General features: G+C 39.3%; 1 protein-coding gene across 1 annotated transcript in view; it reads right to left on the bottom strand.

The window, feature by feature from the left end:
* Nucleotides 1-19,450, bottom strand: part of adamts10 (ADAM metallopeptidase with thrombospondin type 1 motif, 10) — a 120,837-nt gene that overhangs the window by 59,144 nt on the left and 42,243 nt on the right. The window contains exons 8-13 of the mRNA XM_036579527.1: nucleotides 19,062-19,105; nucleotides 18,596-18,701; nucleotides 13,844-13,990; nucleotides 9,500-9,641; nucleotides 4,592-4,699; nucleotides 3,379-3,524 (exon numbers count right to left, since the gene is read on the bottom strand). Coding sequence (XP_036435420.1) covers nucleotides 3,379-3,524; nucleotides 4,592-4,699; nucleotides 9,500-9,641; nucleotides 13,844-13,990; nucleotides 18,596-18,701; nucleotides 19,062-19,105 — 693 coding nt within the window. The remainder of the gene's footprint in view (nucleotides 1-3,378; nucleotides 3,525-4,591; nucleotides 4,700-9,499; nucleotides 9,642-13,843; nucleotides 13,991-18,595; nucleotides 18,702-19,061; nucleotides 19,106-19,450) is intronic.

Below are 19,450 nucleotides of genomic sequence, written 5' to 3'. Positions count from 1 at the left end.
CTAAAGGTGTTATTAACAAACATCAACTAAACAAACATTACTCACTGCCGCCCTCTAAAGGTGTTATTAACAAACATCCACTAAACAAACATTACTCACTGCCACCCTATAAAGGTGTTGTGAACAAACATTAAATAAACAAACATTGCTCACCGCCGCCCTCTAAAGGTGTTATTAATGAACATCAACTAAATAAACATTACTCACTGCTGCCCTCTAAAGGTGTTATTAATGAACATCAACTAAACAAACATTACTCACTGCTGCCCTCTACAGATGTTATTAATGAACTTCAATTGAAAAAACATTGCTCACCGCCGCCCTCTAAAGGTTTTATTAACAAACATTAAATAAACAAACATTGCTCACCGCCGCCCTCTAAAGGTGTTATTAACAAACATCAACTAAATAAATATTACTCACTGCTGCCCTCTACAGGTGTTATTAATGAACATCAACTAAACAAACATTACTCACTGCTGCCCTCTACAGATGTTATTAATGAACTTCAATTGAAAAAACATTGCTCACCGCCGCCCTCTAAAGGTTTTATTGACAAACATTAAATAAACAAACATTGCTCACCGCCGCCCTCTAAAGGTGTTACAGCACCGGTACAACACAAAAGTAGAACTTATGCTGTTTTACGACTCATACCATATCTCAAAAAATGTGTTTACTGTGTTCTTTTATTTACATTTATTTGCCCCAACCCAACTGGTGAAAAAGCGCCCAATACACAATCTGTTTGTTGTGATGTAAACATATGATTGTGAAAGCTAACAACTGTAGGAAATAATTGTGATCAGCTTAAATAACTGTGAACTAGCAATTTTTATTTGTGACAAGCCTACATGAGAGATGCATTAAACATAAGTAATTATAAATAAATTCAGTTTTGTGGACAAAGGTAAAAGCCAAAAAAAAAGAAATAAGAGTTTGGGAAATTTAGTTAACTTTGTAAGCTGAGCCTCATTTCATTTTTTTTCTAAGTAGAGGAAGAACAACTCAGATGACTTAAAGAAATCTAAAGAAGAAAGTAGAGATAGGTGAGCATCTCCAAGCAATCAAAAACGCAAAAGATAAAAGATTTCTTACAGGAAAAATACAAAACTGCACAGTATGGTATTTTTGTGCATGTTTCAAAACCACATTTGTATAAAATATTGTGGCTATTATGGGTGGGCAATTTTATTAGGGGTGACATTTTATCAGTATTGTGATAAATTACACAACACGCTTTTCGGGGCATATTATGGATATCATCAGTACTTAAAGAGCACTGACTAACTACATGTTTCATTACAAAGTGAGCATATTTAGGCCTGTTTAATCTGATTTAGCACAGCACAGTTTGTAACAAATTGAATAAAATCACTGTAGGTTAATTATGGTAATAATAATTATTATTACTATATTTTATGTGGCAATACAGGTTCTATTTCGTCTGTTCCAATGTATTAAATCAAACTAAATATCATGATGCACACTATGTATCGCGATAATGTCTTGAAGTATTTTGCCATATTGTCCACTCCTACTGGCAAACTGAGGATTCCTGACAGAAGACTAAGCAGAAAGCCAAAAGAAACCTGCTCTTTGTTGGCTACCTCTTACCACAGTCTTAATACAGAACAGCACACAAAGCAAGGACACATACCAGGAGTCACAGTGACGGTATGCAGCAAAGCTGTGACACAGTTTGTGTACTTAGAACACAGCTTTATGTTTAAAAACTAGCTTTTAGCATAATAGTTTATAAGAACTCTGGACAAAAAAAATTTAAAATTGCTACTAAATTGCTTTAATCGCTGTTAAATGTAACCATCGCTACATCTGTTGTAAAAATACTTACTTGCATGGACTAAAATCGCTGTTATATTTACTATTTTGTCTGATGACCGAGGTAAGAGTTATAGAAAAGCTAGCTTAGTGGTATTTAATAGCCTATATGTCAGAAGCTCGGCTAGCAGTCAGGATTTTGACATCTGACATTGCAGGGATTCTCAATGGTTCTATGATATATTTGAATAATGCATGCTGGGTACTGTAGTCAAGAAAGAAAACCAAGAAAATTATCTAAAATCATGAATTCTGCCAAGCTGCTGAGGCTGAGGGACACAATGGCTGCACTACAGAATACGACATAACACAACTCAGGTCAACACATATTATTTCTATATTTGTGTAAAAGTAACACTACATGTTGTTTATAACATACTTGCTTTTGAGAGTGGTGTGCAGTCAGACCCACCAGAGAATGGCAAAGTACCAACATGTACCAATGAGTCATGGCGTCAGCAGAGGCAACCTCACTCATAACACCTGAGGGAAACTGACTCTAAACGCAGCAACATAACACAACAACATAACTGTAGAGTTACGTAGTCAGGACACACTAACCAACATAAACAGTGCTAGACTGATCTAACTCATGGAGGAATGCTGTAAGTGTAGTTAAATTGTGCCGGGGGGTGACACAGAACTAGGTCAGGGCAATAAAAGGCTAGCGAAAGCTTTTGAAATTGCACATTTTCCGATACGGAAAATGCAAGACAGATTCATTTATGATACAATGGTTATGCATGCTCTATTCCTCAATCTGGCTTCAGCAGCAAAGCTTTAACTCTGAGCAACTGCAACTTCAGTTCACTAGCCGGTGATTTACTCACTGCAGGTAGGAAGAAGAAGTCTAGCCATTCACTCACAACAGCAGGGACAACTGGCAGCGCTACCTATTGCTGAAATTATGGAGAGTAAAAAAGGCTATAAGGAAATCTAAGAACAAAAAAGGCAAAAAAAGGCCACACATCCTCTGCTGTGTGGAATTTGTTTGGTTTTCTTAAATCAACTCAAGTTTCAAAATACTGTTCAGCTTATTGAGAATTTAGTGCTAATAATTATGATATGCAAAAGTATGAACACCTTCAGTAAAACGACGTTGGTTGATTTTCTAAGCAAAATGAGTTAACAGAAATAAACATAAATATGGCATTTTTCTGTACATTTTAGTGCACAATTTCTATTTGTTGGGTTGAACAAATATTAAAAAACACAAGATGTTCAATATCTCAATATCAAATGTTCAATAACTTTTGCACAGCCACATTTCATGCTCAAATTCAGCAAATAATCTGTGATTATGTACTACAATATGCATTTGTTCTCTGTAAAGGATGTGTTAACTTTGACTTAGTTACTTAATTTTCACTTAGAAAGTCAACAAAACATGTAATTAGACAGGGGCGCCAAAACCACTTCATTCACTGTATACTGTGATGAGACATTTTGCCATATCACCCACCCATACATTAAGCCCCTCTCCTAAGAACGCAACGACATGTCACCAATAGATAAACATCCAGCGAGCTGACCCACCTGGGACTATCACAGTGGCGGATGGAGGAGGAGACTCCGCCCCCACAGGTGCGACTGCACTCTTCCCACGGCGTCCACGAACCCCACTGGCCGTCCACTCCCTCCGGCCGCGTCCCGTAGGGCACGCACACTCGCTTATAGCACCACTGAGTGGACACACAGGGAAAAGTCTGAGTGAATTCACTTAAGTTTCATTCCAACCCTGAAATAAACATGCTGGCAATTCAGAGCCAAAACAGTGGCTACAGGTTACTGTTCACCACATTTGACTTCTTGGAAAGATTCACTGTTAAGGACTGAATTATAAGACTTCTGGCAAACTGCAAAACTGCAAAGGTCGGCATTCAGGACGCATGTTCAATCCCTTCAATCCCTTATAAAAATAAAGTCTTAAAGGGCCCAAAACATGGAGAACAAAAGTGCTCTCACTTTTATTTAAAAAGAGTTTAAAATGGCTAAATTCCTTTGTACAGTTCATAAATGGAAACTAAGCTACATAAAAGGCCCATTTTGAATTCACTGTTTTTGTGATGCCACTATTCAACTTCAACCTACAGCAGTTTAGCCCCACCCATTCTTACTACTGTTATAAGGAGTATTTCACACTGTTTCTACTTTTTGCACAAGGCACAATAAAGGCCAGCCAATCAGAACAGAGCTTATATCTATATATATTATATATATTATATATATATATATATATATATATATATATATATATATGTGTGTGTGTGTGAAAGGCAGAGTAACAAAAACAGCCTGTTTAATTATAAGCAATCAGGAAAGGTTGAAAAAATTGTCATGTAAAAATGAATTATGACTCTTTTTAGTATATAATCTTACCAAAAAAGTGCCTCTCGGGGAAAAAAATTAATACAAAGAAAATGATGCAGCATATGGGCCCTTTAACAGAATAATAGGCTTAAACTTTGAGGTGGTGATTTTCTAATAATTCTCGATCACTATTTTACAGACAACATGTATAACATGCAATAATGCTTAATAAATATGGCCTTATGTTAATTAACAGTCCAGAAAAAAATCCTCCAAACCACTTTTCGCAACAAGTGAATCATGCAGCAAGAAAAACGGTTGCAAATAGCTTTTATTACAAATGAATGTTGTGGTCATATAAAACAGTATTAGGGTGTATTTAACAGTACTAGGTATCAGATTTTCAGAAGGAGCTGGTGGATTTGTCCTCAGAACTCACCCCTTTCTCTATAGTGCTGGTTTGGCAGATGGTGCCTTCAGCTGCTGGGATGCTGCTGGTTATACAGCGGTTACTCTTACTCATACACCACAGCTCACTGCACACCTCCTGCACATATACACATATATACATAATATGTACAGCCATGCATCTGTGCAGTAAGCATTTAACTGTTAAAAAAAACACTAACATTAGAATAAATCACATGAAAAAAATCCATTGTGACTGTCCTTTGTGTGACGGTGTTAGCTTAATCATTTCCAAAGCTCCAGCATTTTACAGTCAGCATCCGATACCTAGTTTATCTCCCTCAAAAAAATTAATAATTAATAAAGTAATACGTTTGTAATTTGTACTTAATTTTAAGTCAACAAAATCAGGTTTGCATGTAAACCTTGCAATTATTACAGTAATCCATTAAGTTTTGGTTGGTAACAAAAGCATTAAAGTCTTGAAATGCCCAATGGAAAAACTATCCGATCAGGACTTTTTTCCGCTGTGGTATCCAGGTAAATACAGCCAAGCAAGCTCTCCCATTGTTTAGGCCAGTGTCACTCTAGGCCTTCTGGAAGTTCTAGATACACACACCGATCAGGCATAACATTATGACAACCTCCTTGTTTCTATGCTCATTGTCCATTTTATCAGCTCCACTTACTATATAGGTGCACTTTGTAGTTCTACAGTTACAGACTGTAGTCCATCTGTTTCTCTGCATACTTTGTTAGCCCCCTTTTACCCTGTTCTTCAGTGCTCAGGACCCCCATGGACCCTCACAGAGCAGGTTCTGTTTGGGTGGTGGATCATTCTCAGCACTGCAGTAACACTGATGTGGTTGTGGTGTGTTAGTGTGTGTTGTGCTGGTACGAGTGGATCAGACACAGCAGTGCTGCTGGAGTTTTTAACCACCTCAGTGTCACTGCTGGACTGAGAATAGTCCACCAACCAAAAATAGCCAGCCAACAGCGTCCTGTGGGCAGCGTCCTGTGACCACTGGTGAAGGACTAGAGGATGACCAACACAAACTGTGCAGCAGCAGATGAGCTATCATCTCTGACTTTACATTTACAAGGTGGACTGACAAGGTAGGAGTGTCTAATAGAGTGGACAGTGAGTGGACACAGTGTTTAAAAAATCCAGCAGCACTGCTGTGTCTGATCCACTCAGACCAGCACAACACACACCAACACACCACCACCACGTCAGTGTTACTGCAGTGCTGAGAATGATCCACCACCCAAACAGAACCTGCTCTGTGAGGGTCCATGGGGATCCTGACCACTGAAAAACAGGGTAAAAGGGGGCTAACAAAGTATGCAGAGAAACAGATGGACTACAGTCTGTAACTGTAGAACTACAAAGTGCACCTATATAGTAAGTGGAGCTGAAAAAATGGACAATGAGCGTAGAAACAAGGAGGTGGTCATAATATTATGCCTGATCGGTGTAACTACATGTGAGTACAAGTGGTAGCCTGACTGAAGGGGGAAATGGAAAACAGCGACAGCTCTATGAGTCTCTTTACTGGAGGCGTCAATCTAAACTGCTACATACGAGGGAAAATATGTACTAATGTCTGTTACAAGCTTCAAATGTCCATGTTTAATCCAGAAATGCCAAAAAATGTACTGTGTGCATCACTGTTTGTTTGGTGCTAACATACCACTGAAATCTCATAAGGGTGTTGGTAGATGACATCATTATTGTGGAGCAGTTTTTAACAGAGTTTTGACATTTATGGCCCAAACCGAAGGCCCAGCTCACAGTTCACCAACAATTTTCTCTTTATATGATACACTTAGTTTTTCTGAGATTTAAAAAGTTGGAATACACAAAAAAGAACCAGCAATGCCCCATTTAAAAACAAACTTTGAAAACCTATGAATACTATGATTCTGATTCATTCAACTTTGTTATGAAACATGCAGTTGCAGACAGTAACCTTTACATTCACAGCTTTGGATGCTTTGCATGTAGCGCATTTCTATCATCAAAATCACTAGCAATATCAATGTATTCACAGTCCAGCATGACAGATTCATTGATTTTAAATGACCAGAGTTAAGAGTAAAACTGTATTAGACTAGATTTCACATATCCCGTCCTTACACGGCCTCATACCTCCGAAAATGTTTAAAAAAAAAAACATATTTGATATGGGTAAACCATATGGCTTGACACCTGTACAGCTGGTCAGTGTTATTTAAGTACTGACAATATTTACTGTTTGCTCAGAAAAGCACATTGTGAAGTAATGTGATGCAGTTGATCACGATAACGATAAACATGGTCATAGTGCCCACTCTCACCTCTTTCATCAACCACATTAACACGCACAGCTCATCCTTTTATTGGACGAACCCATTACAGGAGAGTTACAACCTGAATGATTCTTAAACATAATGTCCTGCTCCAGATGTTCTTCTACTGGCATGTCATAAAACACACAACACACTTAAAGCTCTGCTCAATAAAGACAGCTATAGAAGTCTTTAAAGATTCTCAGCAGCTGAGCCAAGGCTCTGAGGTCCACAGCAATCCAGCAGAAGGTAGAAAAGGTCAGCTATGGTTGCCGTAGGGAGGCCGCACGAGGCTGAAAGCAGAAACTAACCACTGAGGTTTTTCTATTTTTTTTTTGGACAAAAGTGGCAGAGAGCCAGAAATCAGCAGACAGGGAGCTGCGAGGAGGTGGAATGCTACAGCTGGGGAAGAAAATAAGGTAAAACAGCCATCTGGTCCAGATCTGGGAGAAAGAAAAAAAAGAAAGAGAGATGGAGGGTAGGGTAGAAAGAGAAAAAGAAAATGTTGAGCGATTCACTGTTAGAGAACAGAGGGGAACAGAGGTCTGAACCCAAAGCCCCCTGCTTAAGCCACAGATGTCGTGTAGATGTCTTAATATAAAATTACTCAAGACACAGCACTGTCAAGAAAAGCAATTCAGTATCATTTTGCAACTCCTCAAGGATGTGACCAGGAAAGAACGGAATGGCGCAACTCTGCCACGTCGCCCAGCAATGATATACACAATCACATCTCAGAGTGAGATGTTCAGTGTGCTCCTCTGAGCGTATTGAGGCGCTTGTTGATTCTCTGTGTCTAATAAAACTGTTTATACAACTGAATGCATTTCAAAGATAATATTAGTTTAGATTTAGATTATATTAGTCTTCCCAGACTGGTGCACTGTTGCATTAGAGTATTAGAGAGTACAATCTGGGAGATCCCTCATTTGCAAAGCATCTGAATTTAACAAACATCAGAGAACAAAAGGACCAAAATGAGAATGAAAACAATGGATGAAGTACAATAATAATAATAAAACAGAATCAAATGAAACAAATAAAAAGACTATCTTGTAGGGCAATAAAGGATAACACATGTCATCTATATCAATATACCATATAGTGTTTTTTTGGTTTTAGCAATGTTTTAGCAATATACCTATATTAGCTTCTTAAAGAGCACTATATCTATGAAATAACACCAACAAATCAGCTGTGTTTCTGACGCCAGGCCATTTGTGTTTGTCTCTACAGTGCTAAGTAAGGTTCCTTTTGGTCTAATATTAAGATAAGAAAACACCCCTCAGCCAAATTATGTTTTTTTTGATTTTCTAAGAGAAAACAATTTCACACCTCCCATACAGGGAACAGACTTCAGTTGGGCCTTTTATGCTAATTTTAGTGTACAATTTATACTTGAGGTTAACTGTCACGCATCCCTCCAGCCATGACTCTCAGGACTCCAATTCCCAGAACCCTCTGGGTGAACACGTGACGTCAAGGTCACCAGGTTCCACCTATCAGAGATCACTGTACATATCATGTGACGAGATCCAGTTAGTTTATAAGCCCGGGCTTTAGGATAGGTTAGTTGCGAAGTATTGCTTCATTCATTGAGCTACTGAACGTTCTTGACCGCGTTCTGTTCTACTCTTTGTGTATCTGACCCACTGTTTGTATTTTCGTCTCTTTCTTTTGCCTGTTCCCTTTTTGGATTGTGGTTGCCTGGATTTATCTTTGTTATGTTTATACACTGTTGGCTCGTGTTGGTTCTGATCTTCACCTGTTATTTGACCTCAACTGGACAAACTAGTAAAGCCTCTTTTTCACACTTTATCCACATACATCTGACTAAGTCGGACTCATTACATTAACAAATTGGAAAAAATAAAACATAAACTATAAAAGATGCCATAACACTCCTCATTTTTTAAGTTTTATTATTTTTCTCCAAAATGTTAAATTCTGCAAATAATTTAGCAGTAAAATTGTGTTTTCTGTAGAGGATGTGTTGATTTATACTCATAAAACCAACAAAACATAATTTGACCAGGGCACCCAAACTTTTGCACATGACTGTATATCAGGTTTGTAAGATGCTAACTTCAAATATCATCAAATACCCTGATAGCACAATATGTGGGGGAAATAATGTGACTGAATTTTAATAATAATATCCAGTATAATAGTCTAGAATGCTGCTGGATAATGTTGACAAGATTCAGTATCACAATGTTTCCCACTTATCATGGATTTAGAGGATTTTTAAGTTAGTATTAATAGAGTTAAAGGCCACGTTTCCTGAGCGCTGCTACTGCTACACTAAAACCTAATAGGACTAGTTTTGCCTGGCTGTTTTGTTGTGTGCCGCTGCTTCTAAATGTACACCAAAAGGAACCTTCAACAGCGTATTTTCACCAGTGTAGCACCAGGAAAATGGCCATGTTATAAAACAGAATATTACTGTGAAAATAGCATTTATTTTCTGTCAATACCACTAAAACTAATAATCAGCACTGTTGTGTGACACCCACACTGGTGTACTGATACAGACATCACACTGGCCAGCACAGTGGACTCAAATACACTCAAAACATCAGTAGTCTGTAAGAGTGAAATGGAGTACCCCGTATTTACACTGCCGAGATTTCACTCCGTACTGGAAACGGCACTGCTCGTCAGCGTCGTAGGCCTGTCCGGGGGCTGTGGTGGGGTAAACAAACTCCTGTTTCGGGGGAACGTTGTTCACACAGGATCCCATGCCAGAACTGCAGAAAGTCACATACATACATAATGAATAATGGAACACTTTCTAGATACAAACTTGTTGGAACAGGTGTTACATTCTTATCTTAAATCCTTATTAAGAAAAATGATTAATGTTAAATTCTGAAGTTTAGCAGAACTTAATTATAGTGGAAATTGCTATTGCACACTAGTTCCCTTCAGGCCTTAAGACCAGAAAAAAACCTCCACACAAATGACAACGCCTGGTTAACTGACTGCGAACAGATGGTCCTTCTATACAAACTCAGATTGTGCCCGTACACTACTGTGGCAGTTAAAACACTCAGGCCTCAATGGGGTGTAGAGCCCAATATTGTAATGATTACCCAATAACGTACTATGGGCCTGAAATTTAGTAATATTTTGCACTTAACTTGGTTAAAAACTTATGCAATAATGTAATAATTTAATAACGTAACTGAGTCATTCTATAGAAATGTCTGTGTCCCTAGCGTTTACAGATATATTGCACTTGAAAAACATGTGAGGGTTAGAATTTATTTATATTTTTAAAATGAAACGATAAGCTATTTTAACAATTACACCTTCTTGAGCCTCAATTTAGCAATATTGGTTTTTAAATCAGTTATCTAGAATTCCAAGCACCACAGAAGAGCTCGTCCTCACATTCATGTGTAAAGGGTGAGGCCATAGTTTGAGGTAAAAAACATGTTTTTCTGCAATTTTAACTACAAAAATCTATACATGACTATGAAATATATGATTTAAATTACATAAAGAAAACAAATGCCAAATAAATATTATGAAATATGTAATGAAAGTTCCCCAGGTGTCACTGGTGTTACTGCATAACAAAAATCTCTTATTTTGAAATAAAAATCACACTGATGACATCACTCAACTTCCTCTTACCTACTTTCTGAGGATCTATGAAGAAAAGCACATGGTGAGTCCACTGTGTCTTTCAGTTATCAGAGATTTTCTCATTTAGCTCATGATTTCATATGAAGATTTTAGTCGAAGTCACTGGTGTGACCGACTTTATTCTTAGGTAAATGTGAAAAAATAGAATCCAAATGGATTAAATGACATATTTTAGTAGAGATTCCATGATTGACAGGATGTGGTTTGATGCTCTGTAGCAGCCATTTTGTAAAATATATTTTTCATTAAAAATGTCTCTGGTGTTACCTTTCTTATATGTAACACCAATGAGGATCGGTAACACCAGTGACACCTATGGACAGATAAAAAGTGGGCGTTTCTGTAGAATGACCCAATAATGTAAAACAATATATAATAACCTTTGTATTAATCATGTAATACCTTTTACATTATTAGGAATTTATTACAATTTTAGTGCGATGTTATACTTTCAAGAGCCGCTGCCCGAGTTCTCCTACAGTGCTTTCTTTAACAGTTACATTATCAGACAAACTACTATGTGATCAATTTGAAAAAATGATCAACCAGAAAATATAATAAATTCCCAAAAATAAAATAAGGTATTATATTATCATTGCAAAAATTTTTTACCTTATCAGTTTAACATTGTATTACATTATTGGGCAAGTTATTACATGAATGGGGTTTACTGCATTTTCGAGTTAAGTGCAAAATATCATTAAATGTCTGGTCGTTATCACATTATTAAGAAATTACTATATTACTGGGTTCTACAAGGGGGCAAAAGAGGAAAAATCAGGGCGGAATCTACTGTTATTCCAACAGCCGCAACTACTAAACATGTGGGCAGTGACTCCTCCGCCTGTGAGCTGCTCTCCCTGTTTTATCAGCATGATGTAAAGCATTTCTGCGAGAGACTCGCCCAGCTGCTCATCTGCCGTGACAGCTGACTGTGAGAAAGTGCACTGGTGGTATGAGACAGTTTGGCCAGGCTTGGCTTTCGTAGTGACACATTTTACAACACAGAAACCGCGTCTGTGGAGCTCAAAGCATCCACGTTCACGTACTTGTGCGAAGTATGTTTCTGGCCCCAGTCACTCTGACAGCTCTCCTCCAGCCCAAGTTTTGTGGATTGGAATGGAATAATCTTTGACTGTGTTTCTGCTCGCATGGACCACCGGTGTTCTAATGAAGTAAGAACCCGTTTTTGTTTAAACTGAGGGGCTGACGGCTTATTTTCTTACCAAAACCGGGCTGATCGGAGAGCTAACAGGCTAAAAGAGCCAACAGCCTAAACAACTCCTTCATTAATATCACAGGCTGGAATTAAAGTATTACGATATGAGTAACTGTAAAACAATATAAAAGTTTAAAGTATGTCATTTGAATGGCTTACATGCCTCAAATGTCCATGTTTCAATCACGTCAATCCCAAGCTGAATCCCAAACGCCTTAAGTAGTGTGCTACCTATGGAAGTTTTGAAATTCCAGCTTCTGCGGATGAACAGTGCACTATTTGTCAGACATGAATGTGGCTGAATCCCAAATGATTTTATGACTATTTTAATGACTATTTTAGCTATATTTTGCACTGGGGTGCAGGAACCACTATGTAAGTTCATAGTAAGCGCACTGTGTAGGGAGCAGGGAGCCATTTTTGATTCAGACCTTTAAACTGGCAAAATATAAGACTCGCACTTGTAATTTGGTGACCAAATAGTACTTATAAAGTGAAAGTTTTTGCATTGCACAGTGCTGTGTTATGATACCTTTATTGGTATGCATAAAAAATGAATGAAATGACCCGAAATATACAGCGATAGGCGACCGAACGTTCTCCTCATTCAGCAGGTAATGGTTGCTTGGCAATAAATCACACACTAAGGGATCTCCATTTCCTGGTGGATTTTCTGGCAAAATGTGTATTTTATCATATTTAATGTTGGCCGCCGTTTTATAAAAGCAATAAGCCACCCGCATAACTGTGATTTTGTCATAAGTCGGGGGTTTAAGGCACTCCGCTTCGTGTTGTGCCTAACAACACCCTTCCCCGGGCTAAAACCCCAGTAACGCATGGCCTCTTGTGGCTTACTGCTTTAATAAACTATATAAACAGAGTGCATAAAGTGATTGCACATCACTTAACAGCAACAGCTAGCTATGAGAGTTAGCTATGAGCTCTATAAAATGCATCAGATGTGCAGTTTTGGAAGTTACAGCAATCTACTGCTTTTTTTCTATCAAGAAATCTGATTATATGAGTAAAATGGTAGCACACAAAAAAATCCAGACTTTTTATGGATGACTTTGACTATTATTATGCTGTAGAGGTTGCATTTTTTTAAGGAAAAGCTGTGCCAGGCATTTATTCTAATTTAAATCCCAAGGCCTCATCTCCTACATATTTCTTGAAACAACTGTAATTCATTTTTATATGACTGTTTCACAACCTCTCATTATCCCTTAGAATTAAACAGGCAGTGCTTTTAAGACTGATACATGTAAATGAGCTCTGTTCTGATTGGCTGCCCTGTACTGTGCCTCTTTCAAAAAGCAGTCTGGTGTGGTCCCCGGTGAGTGGGTGGGGCTAAACTGCTGTAGGGCTGAAAAGATGGACAAATAGGCAGATATATGTAAATGTGCTGGGTTTTGTGACATCACATAAATACGGAATCCTAAACAGGCAGTTTTTGCAGCTTAGAATACTGAACATTAATTTACACAGGACTGTAGGCCACACCCCCAGGTGCACTGCAAGTTTCCTGAAGAATCATGCTGTCAAAGTGTTTGTCCGGACTGCGTCGCTGAAGTTCTCATATGCTGATAAAACTGCCTGATGGGGGCAGTTTAGGTGGTCTACCAGTTCTTGCAGGTGGTTGTTAGGAATCCCACTTTCCAGATTTGGAAAGACCATTTATTTTCCTTTGACCTTCCTCCTGCTTATGCAAGTGGATTATCTTATATCTAACCAGCTCATCTCCTGAAAATGAATAACTTCTACTGAAAGGAGTTTTGACTGGAAATAAAAAAGAGTGGTCTCTGACTTTCGCACACAGAGTATGTATACAGATTAACTGTCTCATATGGAATTAATAAAGCAAAGGAAAATACAGCTCAGTTATATACTGCGTTTGTGAACTAATACAGTCTCTAAGTTCAGAAAGTTACTGTAATACACAGCTTGATCACTGCTTTAAAAGCCTAATAAAAATCCTCAAAAAAAAAAAAGAAATTTTACACTCTTCGCTAAATAGTCGCCTGGTAAGTTTATGTCCTGGACTGTGATTCATTTCCAAAAGGGAATATAAATCCTCACTTGAGGAAGTTTGTGATGTAATCACGGCTGCAGGCGGACCAGACGAAGGGGTTGGTCTTCATGGTGATGTGGGCGGCCATGAGCTTAGCCGTCTCCTGGCTACGCACCCCGCACGCGTTCCCTACTCCATCGTGATTCATGCCGAACCTGAGGAAAAAATGGACAGAGGTTGAGAGAGAAGGAAGGAGAGAAGCAGGAAGGCAGGGAGAGAGTGAAAAAGAAGAAAGGCAAGGAAATAAAGGAGCAGACAGAGAGAGAAAAGAGGGATGAATGGATGGATGGGTGCATGGTTTGCACAGATCTTTCTTTTACTGATATAAGGACTAGACACCTGCTTATAGACCAACACGCACACACTCCCTACAGTAACTCTCTCTTATGTAATCCTACACGCATATGCCCCCTTGTCTAGACAGTCCCCAGGGACACCGGTTCTAAAGCTACCTGGCCGCTGCATTAGGAGCAGCTCCTTAATGACTTTTCCACCTGCCGAAGCTCAGAGCGCAGCCAGGCTAACGGCTCTCTCCATTACCTTGCATAAACAGAGCCACAGATTTCCTGCCTGATAGGGCACTGCGCTTTTCCACAATCAAAACAGCAGACAACGCAAAGGATCTGCTTTTCATGGGAACATCTGAAGGTCCGGAGAAAACCATCCATGTGTGGATACTGTAAAGACGTACTGTACGTTTTGTAAGCAGACCAGAGCGAAAGGAATGCAAGGCCACTGTTGAATCCACCCAGCAAACGCAGAAATCCAGGAAAGAGACAGCAGAAGACGTGCCCGGAGCCTGGCATGGGGGCAGGCAAACCACAGCCAAGTCGGCTAGCAAAGAGTGAGTCGTAACTTCTTCCAATAACAGTGTGTAGCTATACATATATATATATATATATATATATATATATATATATATATATATATATATATATATGTGTGTAAAACACAAGACCGAAGCAAAGTAGACCACTGTTAACCGTTTAAGTACAGGTTTCTGGAAGGAGGGCTTTTGGAATATGGGGGTCTCAAGAGGCTTCTATTTAGAAAGATTCTATTTCTATAATCTGATATTGTTACTTCATAAATGGAGCTCTCATGCAACCCAACGTACTCCAACAAGCACCATCAGTCTCCATCAAATGGCATCATTCTACAGCAAACACCAGCATTTTCCAGCAAACACCAGCATTCTCCATTAAACACATCACTGTCCAACAACCACTAACATTCTCCATCAAAGACCATCATTCACTATAGAAAACATTATTCTCCCACACACACCAACAGCAAAATTCACCACACATCATTCACCAAACACATTGTTGACCAACAGACACAAATATTATCCAACAAACACTTTCTTTCTCCTTTAAAAGCTACCACTCCTCAATTAATACCATCATTCTCCATCAAACACCATCATTCTCCAACACACATTGACATTGTCTAACAAACATCAACATTCTCCATCAAACATCATCATTCTTCAACAAACATCAACATTCTCCAACAAACATCAACATTCTCCATCAAACACCATCATTCTCTAGAGAAAACATTATTCTCCCACACACACCAACAGCAAAATTCACCACACATCGTTCAATAAACACATTGTTGACCAACAAACACAAATATTCTCCAACACTTTCTCTCCTTAAAACCATCACTCTCCAATTATTACCATTGTTCTCTATCAAACACTATCATTCTCCATCAAACACCATCATTCTCCAACCAAGACTGCCATTCTCTAACAAACACCATCATTCTCCAACAAAAACCATCCTTCTTCATCAAACACAAACATTACCCAACAAACACCATTATTCTCTAAGACCATCATTATCCAATAAACACATCATTCTCTAACACCATCATTCTCCAACAAACATCATTTCCAACAAATACATAATTTTTCACCAAACACCTACATTCTCCAACAAATACCAATATTCTCCATCAAACACCATCATTCCCCAACAAATACAACCATTTTCCAACAATCGTTCTTTAACAAACTCCACCATTCTCCAAAAAATACCAACATTCTCCAACAATCATTATCATTCTTTAACAAACATGACTGTTCTCCAAACACTGTCATTCTTCAACAAACACCACCATTCTCCAACCTTAAGTGAAGAGTTACCATCCAGAACATGCAGTCCTAAACAAAAACACCAACACCTTCATTCCCCAACAAACACCACCATTCTCCAACAAATACCAACATTCTCCAAAAAATACCAACATTTCTCAACAAACACTACCATTCTCCAACAAATACCAACGTTCTCCATCAAACACAACCATTTTCCAACAAATTATTATTATTTAACAAAACACCTAAACACCTTCATTCCCCAACAAATACAATTCCCCAACAAACACCACAGTTCTAAAACAAATACCGTCATTCTCCAACAAATACCACCATTTTCCATCAAACACCAACATTCTTCAACAAATACCAACATTCTCCAACAATCATTATAATTCTTTAACAAATATGACTGTTCTCCAAATATTGTCATTCTCCAACAAACACCACCATTCTCCAACCTTACATGCAGACCCAATATTTTCAAACAAAAACACCAACACCTTCCAACAGATGGCAAAAGTCTAATGCCAGCAGCTGGCTTTTTAAATGCTTAAGAGCTGGCAAGCTGAAAGAACCAATGTGAATATGGGAAAACATTTTAGATCAGTGTTTCTTCGTTCTGCTCCTGAAGATCTACTGCTCTGCATGGTCTGAAGCACTCCTGCCCCAACTCACCTGATCCAGCTCCTGCTGGGTTTTATAATTAGCTGATGAGTTAGATCAGGCATGTCGAGACAGGGAATAACCGAAACTGTGCAGGGCAGTGGGTCCCCTGGAGAAGGATTGAGAAACAGTGTGCTAGAGACTTTCCTACCACCACACATAAGTAAGGTCGCGCTAACTTAATGTTTGGGTTAGGAGGTGTTTGTGGTGCTGGATCAGTGAGCTCTGAGTTTCAGTAATCAGTTATTGATCAATATATGTATGACTAAGTGGAGGGGTTTCTGAGGTAGAGGTGAAGGATGTGTCCTTGACTGGTTAACAGATGTTGGTGGACTTGCAGAGACATGATATAATGATGTCATTCAGGGTGCAGAAAAAGCTTAACTGACCATAACTAACTGTAAATTAACTGGGACTTCAAAAATAGCCTCTTAGCACCAATAAACTAGGAATGAACTGAATACCAGAATATATTTAATCTTTTATCAGTAACAATTACAGGCTTAGCAACAGTGGGAGTCCTAGCAACAACCAGTGTCTTAGTAACAGTCTGGGTCTTAGCAACAGTGGGAGTCCTAGCAACAGCTGGAGTCTTAAGGCAACAGCCAGAGTCTTAGCAACAGTCTGGGTTTCAGCAATAGATGATTCAGGAACAGTTGGAGTCCTAGCAACAACTGGATTACTAGCAGCAGCCAGTAACTTATCGACAGCAAAAGCCTTAGCAACAGCCAAAGTCCTATTGACAGCTGGAGTCCTACAGCAACAGATAGAAGCTTAGCAACAGCTAGAGTCCAAGCAACAGCCAGTACCTTATCAACACCTGGAGTTCTAGAAACAGTCTGGGCCTCAGCAACAGCCAGACAATTAAGAAACAGCCAGAGTCCTCGCAACAAGTGGATTCCTAGCAACAGCCAGAGTTTCAGCAACAGTCTGAGTCTCAGCAACAGCCAGATGATTCATGTCCTAGCAACAACTGGATTACTAGCCGCAGCCAGTAACTTATCAACACCTTGAGTTCTAGCAACAGTCTGGGTCTCAACAACAGCCTATAGTTAAGGAACAGCTGGGGCCCTAGCAACAAGTGGATTCCTAGCAACAGCCAGAGTCTTAGCAATAGTCTGGGTCTTAGCAACAGCCAGACAAATCAGGAACAGTTGGAGTCCTAGCAACAAGTGGATTCCTAGCAACAGCCAGAGTCTCAGCAACAGTCTGGGTCTTAGCAACAGCCAGACAAATCAGGAACAGTTGGAGTCCTAGCAACAAGTGGATTCCTAGCAACAGCCAGAGTCTCAGCAACAGTCTGGGTCTTAGCAACAGCCAGACAAATCAGGAACAGTTGGAGTCCTAGCAACAACTGGATTCCTAGCAAACAGCCAGAGTCTTAGCGACAGCCAGATAATTCAGGAACATTTGGAGTCCTAGCAACAAGCGGATTCCTAGGAACAGCCAAAGTCTTAGCAACAGTATGGGTCTCTGCAACAGCCAGACGATTCAGCAACAGCTGGAGTCCTAGCAACAAGTGTATTCCTAGCAACAGTCTGGGTCTCCACAACAGCCAGAAGATTCAGGAACAGTTGGAGTCCTAGCAACACAGGAATTCCTAGCCACAACTGAAAGCTTAGCTACAGTCTGGGTCTCAGCAACAGCCAGAAAATTAAGGAACAGTTGGAGTCCTAGCAACAGTCTGGGTCTCCACAACAGCCAGAAGGTTCAGGAACAGTTGGAGTCCCAACATCAAGAGGATTCCTAGCAACACCAAAAGGCTTAGCAACAGCCAGAAACTTAGCAACAGCTGGAATCTCAGTAACAACCACAGTCTCAGCAACAGCCAGAGTCCTAGCAACTGTCAGAGTGCTGGCAACAGCTAAAAGCTTAGCAACAAGCTGCTCGATGAAGAGTCCAAACCAGGAGATTAGAGAACAGGGATGAGGAAAAGAGAGAGAGAAAAAGGAAGAGGAGCGAGAGAAGAGAAAACGTTGCTCACGTGTGTCCAATCTCATGGGCGATGGTGAACGCTGTGGCCAGGCCAATGTCTTCATTTATACTGCAGCTCCTCTCTGGCTCACACATTCCACCGACCGGGGCCAGACCTGATCCACACACACACACACACACACACACACACACACACACACACACACACATACACATACAGGCTACTGTTCTAAAGAGGAACAGAACTAAACTCATCCTACAACTCATCTAAAACTGCCTAAAACAGTCATTTCACATAAAATTAGTGGATTAGTTACAGCACATTATACAACACTGATCTGGAGCGAAGTGTATACTACCACTCAGTCTAGAATTAGCTTTGTTATGGACAGAAGAGAGATGATACTTCGGTCATTCATGGAATAATAGATGATGAGATGTAAGAACATGTTCAACGTAATTGTAATATAATGAAAAATGTCTGTTATGGCTTATTGTGCTGTCATGAATCTTACCTAGTGTACCACACGGTTTGTTCTTGTAGATGCAGATGTCGTATCTAAAACACAACAGAGAACAACCTGAATATGGCAAGAGAACGAGGCAAATACTCAATATCCCTTTGATCCCTTTTACAGTAGCTATAGTGGTGACACTTTATTTTGAGTGGTCCTTTTCAGATGAAACAAACACTCAACAGACTCTCAGTAATATGTCAAAAACATATGAGGGTTAGGATTAGGCCCAGAGTTTAGGTTTTGGGTTGAGGTCAAGGTTAGGGTTCGGATTAGGGCCAGGGTGAGGGTTAGGTGTTGGGTAAGGTTGGTAAGGTTAGGTTTTGTGTAATGGAAGTAACATATTAACAACACATCTACTTAATGTCAGTAATGTATCAACAGAACAT

This window comes from Colossoma macropomum, unplaced genomic scaffold (genome assembly GCF_904425465.1).
Source record: "Colossoma macropomum unplaced genomic scaffold, Colossoma_macropomum, whole genome shotgun sequence".
In the NCBI taxonomy this organism is placed as follows: Eukaryota; Metazoa; Chordata; class Actinopteri; order Characiformes; family Serrasalmidae; genus Colossoma; species Colossoma macropomum.
Note: the sequence above shows the minus strand (reverse complement) of the source record. Positions and strands in the feature narration are given on the sequence as shown.